This window comes from Psammomys obesus, unplaced genomic scaffold, assembly GCF_907164565.1.
Source record: "Psammomys obesus unplaced genomic scaffold, mPsaObe1.curated_primary_1811, whole genome shotgun sequence".
In the NCBI taxonomy this organism is placed as follows: domain Eukaryota; kingdom Metazoa; phylum Chordata; class Mammalia; order Rodentia; family Muridae; genus Psammomys; species Psammomys obesus.
Genome location: NW_026591086.1, coordinates 2,812,665 through 2,820,581, shown reverse-complemented (window position 1 = coordinate 2,820,581; position 7,917 = coordinate 2,812,665). Strand labels below are relative to the sequence as shown.

Sequence of the window (7,917 nt, the reverse complement as noted above, 5' to 3'; positions counted from 1 at the left end):
ATAAGGCCTGCTGCCCCACCCCCACCTAAATCTGGCACTTCAAAATCTGCAGGCACAAAGACTGCTTTTGACAAATTCAGCTTAGGAAAAAAAAATATTTTTTTTTTTGCACGTTTGTTTGTGCGATGCAATTAAGTATTAAAAACCTGAGTCAATTTGGCTAGGACTTGGCAAAAATACCCAATGAAAGAACTATAAATGGGTCTTGAAAGAAAAAAAAATCTTTATTAGGTACCGTAATTCACAGCATTGCTGTTGATATCCTCAGTGTGAATCAGCCCGCCAAGCCTCACACACGCACACACGTACACACACTACAGTCTGCCCATGTTGACTCATGGGCTCAAAAAAACCACCCACAGGGTAGCTTAGGAAGGGGAGGCTCCATCTGTCCCAGGCAGGAATTCTGCAGCTGCCCCCTAAGCTTGACATGGGGGGTGGGTATTACATAAGTTCAACAGCGGGAGAGGAAATTTCCTGGTAGAGCTGGTGTGGATGGTTGCTCTTTCTTTTGTGGTTCAGTGCCTTCCATATTAGTGATGGAGATGGTGTGAGAAAAATCTATGGCTTCATAGGTGTGCACCAAGATAGTTGGGGACACGCCCCTCCCCACATATTAGTTATCTGATGAAAGTTTCCTGTGTATCCCTCCCTCAGAAGAAGAAATTCAAAGACTTTACCACTGTCTCTGTTAAAGAATAGATTCTTTTCCACTGAGACAGATCTGGGCTGCCTCTGGCAGGGGAGAGAAATAGTAATTGCAATTAGTCCTTTGGTACATTCCTAAATCTATTCTAAGTACTGGGTTCCTTAAGAAATACAGGAGCTTGTACCTCATGGGGACTAAGGCGGTAGAAGGTGTGAACAAATCCAAGGGAAAACGAAAGCGTACTCAGCCATCAAACTATGGCAGCCTCACCCTACCGTTAGATCATGCATGTTTCCTTTCATTTTAGCCATAAGATGTAATTAGAAGGGTCAAACAGGCAGGGGAGATGATATTGAGAATTCAAGAGATGCCAGATGCCCTGAGAGAGCAGAAAGCTTCAGGGTCTCTGCATAATTACTGATGGGCAGAAAAGGGCAGCAAATGTAGAGGAAGGAGGCAGCTCAGGCTGACCTTGGCTCTGATTTTTCATTTGGTGGAACAAAAGGGGGCTTGTAATTATACCTGGGGCTGAGGTCATTAGAGTCCTACATATAAACCCCTTCTGGGACGCGGACCTGCTGGGCACATACTCACACTGGTATGCACAGATTAGCCAGCCCAGAACACTCCCACACACTAATAATGCTTTCTGGTACAAGAGTTTACGTAAGCAATAAAATACAAATGCATCCCTCCCAGTATAGATCTGCTGTATCAGATCCCAGGCAGGCCTTATGGATGGTGCCTGCGGTTGGGACTCTCAGAGAAAAAGCATATTGGGTTTCTACCTAAAAGGACCTTACTTGGGGAGGCATCTGGAGGTTACGTAAGATGAAGTATTGGTGAAGGACGAGGGGACATTTGAAGGAATCGTGGGGAAGCAATTACTGAGCAGAGGATTGCTAATGGGGACATTTGTGGTACAGGAGGGTTGGGCCATCAGCAGAGTAGACCATTGCTTGAAGGCAAAATAAAATCTCATTGGGCATGGAGGGGGGTAATGGGTGTACCCTCAAAATGGTACAGCACACTGGCTGCTTTTTCCTAACCTATTCATAAAGCACGGGGGCATCCCAGGTCCTCATTTCAAGGGAGGTAGATTTTTGAAGGCAACGGCTATGGTGTCTCTCAGGACAGCTATTGCTAAGCCTTTCTCTTTCTGCCTCGCAGCTCAGCTTGCCCAGAGCTCCTGCAGCCCTCATGTTGTGCGCACTGTAGCTTTCCCTCTGCAAGAGCCAGCAGGCTGAGGCTCTTGTATGCAGAGCAGAGAAGGTTCTGGGAATGCCTACTCGGGATGTGGTGAATTTAACCTTGGCCAGGCTACCTCTACCACTTCCTTCTGTGAGGAAAATTAGGAATTAAAACGAAGATAATCGCAAAGGCGGACATAGAGTAGATAATCAAGAAATAAATGAATGCTCGTGAGGAAACTAGGCCAGAGAGGGTACTGATCCATGATACCCCAGTATACTAATTTACTAGGCTAGATGAGGCTGAGGCTTTTGAGAAGAGAGTCCTCCATTAACTTCAACGGATGCTCTTTTAGACCCTGATTACTGCGTTAGGAATCAGATTAAACTCCTAAACATCCTTTATGGGCTTGGCCTTGCAAAGGCAGGCCTCTGGCACCACAGCAGGGGGAAGGGCTACAGCCTGCTTCCTGGGTGGGAAGGCCAGCTCTTGGCTTCCTCTCCCTCCCTCCCTCTGCTGCTGGGACCTGCCCCTCCTCCATTTTCTCCACCTGGAAATTAATGAGTTTAGGTCAGCCACCAGGCCACCAACCATCCATTGCAGGTTGGCGGTGAATACTGAGACAGAGATGGGATGGAACTGTGTTGGGGGGGCCTCCAGGACCAGCTGCTGCTGGGGGCTGATTTGGGAAGCAGGTGCTTCAGGATGAGGGAGGCTTAACCCTTTCTGTCCCTGGACAGCCTGCCTCAAAACAGACTTTCCTCGGGGCCCCCACCTGTACCCATGCTGTTTTTCCTTCTGTCTGGGTTTTAAGAGCAACGGAAGAGCCCTCCCTTTGGGGGATGCAGGGTACTGCGCCTCTCTTTCCCGCAGCTTCTGGATCTCTGCCTGAATCCCAGTCACAGCCTGGAGGAGGCTGGGAGGCCCTCCTTGCAGCCAGGGGCTAGCTGTCAGCTTTGATGGAGTCTGTGCGCTGTCCATGAGCAAATTTGCTGATTGCTCTCACCCAGAGATCTGCTTAAGCTTGCGAATGCCCACAAATCTCCACCAAAGGGTAACAAACAGCTTTCCCCAAAGACTGCCCCATCAACCCTAAGCAGAATACAATGTAACTGCAGTCCAGGCCCCGGGGTAGTCTGACAGTCACATGGGTACCCAATTATTAGTATTTGTTTAAGGGCAAATTGAGAGCCGGGACAAAAACAGAGGGAGAGGAAGGCGTCCGCCTTCAACGAGCAGGTTCCTAGATGCTAACCTGAACTCTTTACTCTGCAGCTTCTCCCAGACTATCTCCCACTCCCACCACCACTCGGCTTGCATAGATCAGTGTTTCTGTCACAGAATAGGTTGTTCGCTTCCTAGATTCTATTTGCATCCGCACAAGCCCCTCTCTCGGTCGGTAGCCGCACACCCCACCCTAAAGGCTGCAATGCAAGGCACTCAGAAGCCTGCTCCCCCTCCTGTGGTGCCTGCAGCTGCAGCGCTGAAGTCTGCCCAGGGCGTTGGGCTGGGTCGATCCTTCCGTGGCGGGCCCTCGAGGACCCAAGGTGCTCAGACAGCCCCATTCTTGGCATTCACCGCGTGCCTTAATTGTATGGACATTTAAATCAAGGTCCGCTGTGAACACGGAGAGAGAGGCCTTTCTCCTGAGGAAGGAAGGAAGGAAGGAAAGAAGGAAGGAAGGAAGGAAGGAAGGAAGGAAAGAAAGACGGAAGAAAGGATGAAAAGAAGAAAGGGAGGGAGGATGGGAGGAAGGGAAAAGGGAGGAGGAAGGGAGGGAAGGAGGAAGGAAGGAAAGGTGAAAGAAAGGGAGGGGATGGGGAGAAGATGGAATGAAAAAACCGAGGGATGAGAAAGAAAAAGCTGGCGTCTGCGTGCGCACTGACAGCAGGGAGGGTGTGGGGTTGGGGACGCGATGAGCTAAGGACCACCGCACCCTTCCTACCGCAGCTCCCCCAGTCACAGACAATGAGATAACAGCCACGTCCTCCGAAGGCTCTTTGTTCTCCCGCATCCTCTCGTTTCCAAGCTTTTTCCTGCAGAGGGGAGGGGGTGGAGGGTTCGGGGTGTGGGTGGAAGTGGGAGACGGAGGGGTGCCTCCCCCGTGTTAATTACCCCTCACTCCTCTCCTCGCGCTCCGTCTCCCCTGCAGCTCCAGACAATGAGAAAACATCAACCCTACCTCGCCCCACCGCAGCGGAGTCCTACCCACCCAGGTCGCTTTCAGCTTCGCCTAGGAAACTGAGGGGGCTAGGGGAGAGGGAGAGGACCGCGGGGAAAGAGACGGGCAGCAGGGGAGCAGCAACCGCTGCCTAGGCAGGGCGTGTAGCCGCGGTCTTTACCTCGAGGGTTGAGTCCCGGTGCAGACTGGCCGGGCGGGCGCGATCTGTGGGAATCAGCCTTCCGGCACTCTCCTGCGGCAGTCCTCTCGCTTAGGTCCCAAGTGGTGGAGGGGGAAAAAAAGGAAAAGAAAAAAAATAATAAATAAATAAGAGCGAGGCCCATCTGGCCCCCTCATCAGCCTTGTCAAGTCTTGCATACGCTAAAATGCTAATGACCTAGATAGCTCATGCAAAATGCAGCAGGGAGGGAGGGAGCGAGGGAGGGGGGGGGATCGAAGGGAGAGCGAGGGAGGGAGGGAGGAGTGAAGGGAGAGGGAGGGGGGGACAGAAGGAGGAGGGAGACTGGGAAGGGGGAGGGGAGAGAGAGACAGAGACGAGAGAGAGAGAGAGAGAGACAGAGAGAGAGACAGCACCCCTACATGCTCCCCACCCCACCCCTGTCAGCCAGTATTACAGGGGTAAAGGGTGGGCGTAGATTTAAAAGGTCACCCCCATATCATGTAGCTGGAGGGGATGGGGGAGAGCCCCGCGAGCCCACGGGGGACAATAAAACACTCTTCTGAGGCCCCCCTCCCTCTCTGCCAACCGCCGCCGTGTTGACACACTCGTCCAGTCACCTTCTGCCTGTAACGTGTCAACGTCTCAAGCCCGCTCTCAGCGGACACCCACGTTGCTACTCCCCGCGCGGTCCACCCAGGGCACCCGAGCGAGCAAGGTGCCGAACCCCACAGCCCTCCCTCACCTGCCCGTCCCACCCCCCGCTCGCGCCCTCGCCCTCGCCCTGCTTCCCTTCTCTAAGCCATCCCCGCGACCCTCTCGCGCATCTCGAGAAGGGCGAGGTAGAGGGCATCCCGGACAAGTTAACCCCAACCGGCTCGGTTCGCGTTCGGCTGCCCGCCCACCCCCCGCAGGGTGGGGTGGGGGAACGCAGTCTCTACCTCCCGCCGACCCTCTCAGAGCACGCCACAGAGATGGATAAAACTGAGTCCGAACCCTCGGAGGTCCGCAGGTCAGCGCCGATCTCCAACCGCAGAGCCGGAGCCGCGCGCATCCCTCCTCGCCGAGCCCGAGGCGCTTTGTCCCGGAGTCCGCACAAGATGCCCATCTTTTTTTTTTTTTTTTTTTTTTTTTTTTTTTTTTTTTTCTCCTTGGAAAAGGACCCGGTTGCGGTCCGCGGTGTTCCAGCCCGTTTGCAAGCAGAGGCAGATCTGCTGGAATAAAAAGGGACGGGGGCGGGGGGGTATCTCTGCGGATGAATGCGGGAGAATGACGCTGGAGGCCGTCCCGCCGGCAGGGAGCGGCCCCAGTCAACCGCTCCCTCGGCTGGGGCGAGGGGAAGAGCGGGGCGAGCAGGCGCTGGTGGCCGCCCCACCTGGCCGCAGGAGAATCGAACTGTAAAACCGGGCGTCGCGGTGACGGTTCTGAAGAGAATAAAAAACCAAAAACCAAAAACCAAAAAAAAAAAAAAAAAAAAAAAAACAGAACAAAAAACAAAAAAAACCCACAACACAAAAAGAAAAACACAAAAAAAAAAACACCCCAAAAAACCAAAAAATCCCTCAAAAAGCCAGAAGCCTCCTCTGCGGCTGGCGAGCGAGCTTGCGGGAGAAAGCGCACTGCCGGTGGCCGCGGCCGTGGGGGGAAGGCTGCTAGCGCAGGAGGCGAAGGTGGCAGAGGCTGCACCCTCGGATGAATAATAATAACGCGCCGCCGAGAAGTTGCAGTGCAGCTTGGAAATCCAGCCCCGCGCGTGAACTCGCGTCGAGTGCGGATTGCAGGGGATGGGGGAGAAGGGTGGGGGGGGGGAGGCTGGGGGGGGGGGGGGGGGAACTGAGAGAGGAAGACAGAGACAGAGAGAGAGAGAGAGAGAGAGAGAGAGAGAGAGAGAGAGAGAGGGACGCCTAGAATTTAGAACCTTTCCGCCTTACCAGAGCGCCGAGCCCCCTTCGCCGTCCTGGTCGGCCGAGGCCGAGGTCCTCTTTTTAAAATTATTTATTCCTTTAACGGATTACTCAGCTAAGAGGAGCCACATCTGCTGACGGTTCCGAAAACAAGAGGATTAGGAGTCGGTCCACAGAGCCCGGCCCGCAGCCCTCCACCCCCTCTGCACCAACACACGTCACTCTCACTGCCCCCGGGCACCTCCCTCTCTCTCTCCCTCTCCCTCTCTCATCGGTGTTCGGGAGGGCTGTGCCAAGGGAAAAAAATGCGGATTTGGGGGGGAAAGTGAGAAAGTGGGGGTGCTCTCCAGAGCGGGAAAGCCGAGGCCGGAGGTGGCGACTGGCACCCCCCTCCCGTCCCTTCCAGGCGTTTCCGTTTACCCCTCTAGAGCCAGGGAGAAGGGGGGGCGCCTTCGCCGCACCCACATCCGTCGCCACCGCAGCGGACCCCCTCGAAGCCACTCACCCCGGGCCACCCCCCCCCCGACCCTGCCCAGGTCCTCCGGGCGGACTCGATCCTCCACCTGCCTGCATCGCTCCGCGTCCTCCCGTCCACCTTCTCCTCCTAAGGCGACACCGCCGCCAGCCCACTCGGGGGGTCCCTCGACCTTCCGGCCGACGGAACAGGGAGCTCGGGGCGGCGGCTCGTCGGTCCCCCAGCCCGAAATGGCCAAGGGTGTGTGTGTGGGGGGGTTGTTCCGCCAGCTGCGGCTCGGGCTGAGGCTGGCGAGGATGGATGGAGCCCGGCGCCGCTGCGCTCGCGGTCGCCCGTCGCTGGAGGAGGAGGAGGAGGAGGAGGAGGAGGAGGAGAGAGCGCGCGCGCGGCTGCGGGGCGGTGCGGCGACCCGAGCGCCGGTGCAGCCTCCTCCTCCTCCTCCTCCCTCCTCCCCACCCCGCCCCGGGCTGGCGTCTGGGCAGGACGGTGCCGGGGGTGGGAAGACGAAGGGCGGAGGGTGGGGGTGGGGGGATGGAGGACCACAATCTCTCGTCGTCGTCCCCCCCACAACCCCCCCTCCAAACCCTCCGCAGTCAAGGTGAAAGTGAAGGAGAGCGGGCGCGCGTGCTCGCGCTCCTCCCGTGGCGGGCGCGCGCCCCTCCCCTGCCCGCGCCCTCCCGCCGGCCCTCGCCCCGCCGGGGCCAGATGGACGGCCGAGATTACCGAGGCACAAAAGTGCGTCTCCACGTCCGGCCACCCGTCCTGCGGACCTGGAGAGCCACTTCGGGGAGGCGCCTTTTGTTGTAGTTGTGTGGCCGGGTGACTGTTTTTTTTTTTTTTTTCTCCGAGAGTACCGAGTTAGCTGTGGCCTTAAGGAAGGACCCAGAATGAATGTCCCCATAAGAGCAAACCAAAAAGAAAGAAAGAAAGAAAGAAAAAAAAAAAAAAAAAAAAGACCTTCCCCCACCCGAGCCCTCCGCGCCTGGGATGAGAAATCTGTCTTCCCAAAGGGCCACTGCGGCAGCCGCGACCCGCACACGCAGGCCCATCTGCTTTCCCTACGCCTGCTTTTCTTTGATGACTTAAAGGAAAGAAAAGAAAAGAAAAAAAAAGAAAAGAAAGAAAGAAAGAAAAGAAAAAGAAAAAAACCCAAACCAAACCAAACCAAACCAAACCCCAGAACTGTTTCTTGGGCTGTGTTGGATTCAGGACATCTAGACGTGGGACCAGCTCGGACAGCCAGAGGCAGCTTAAGTGCGGCCGCTGTCAGTGGGGGTGGTGGCCGAGGCCCCTACCTAGCCCGGACGGATCTCCTGGGACGCCTGCTTGGATTCAAGGCCGTTCCTGCTTCTGTCAATT

At 55.7% G+C, this 7,917-nt stretch overlaps 1 protein-coding gene across 1 annotated transcript; it reads right to left on the bottom strand.

Moving 5' to 3' along the window:
* Positions 1–205: 205 nt before the first annotated feature.
* Positions 206–6,550, bottom strand: LOC129678891 (uncharacterized). The gene is made up of 4 exons (XM_055609852.1): positions 6,504–6,550; positions 5,121–5,911; positions 4,183–4,271; positions 206–3,876 (listed from the first exon to the last, which is right to left on the bottom strand). The coding sequence occupies exons 1-4, from the start codon at positions 6,548–6,550 to the stop codon at positions 3,448–3,450; spliced, it is 1,356 nt and encodes a 451-aa protein (XP_055465827.1). The 3' UTR covers positions 206–3,447.
* Positions 6,551–7,917: the final 1,367 nt, after the last annotated feature.

Bases quoted from the DNA above. Each gene is read 5' to 3' on its own strand.
- LOC129678891 (XM_055609852.1), bottom strand. From the start codon at position 6,550: ATGTGGGTGCGGCGAAGGCGCCCCCCCTTCTCCCTGGCTCTAGAGGG. The intron at 4,272-5,120 runs GTAGAGACTGCG...TTGGGACCTAAG, and splicing joins TCTGAGAGGGTCGGCGGGAG to CGAGAGGACTGCCGCAGGAG. The intron at 3,877-4,182 runs GTAAAGACCGCG...TCCCCTCTGCAG, and splicing joins ACCGGGACTCAACCCTCGAG to GAAAAAGCTTGGAAACGAGA.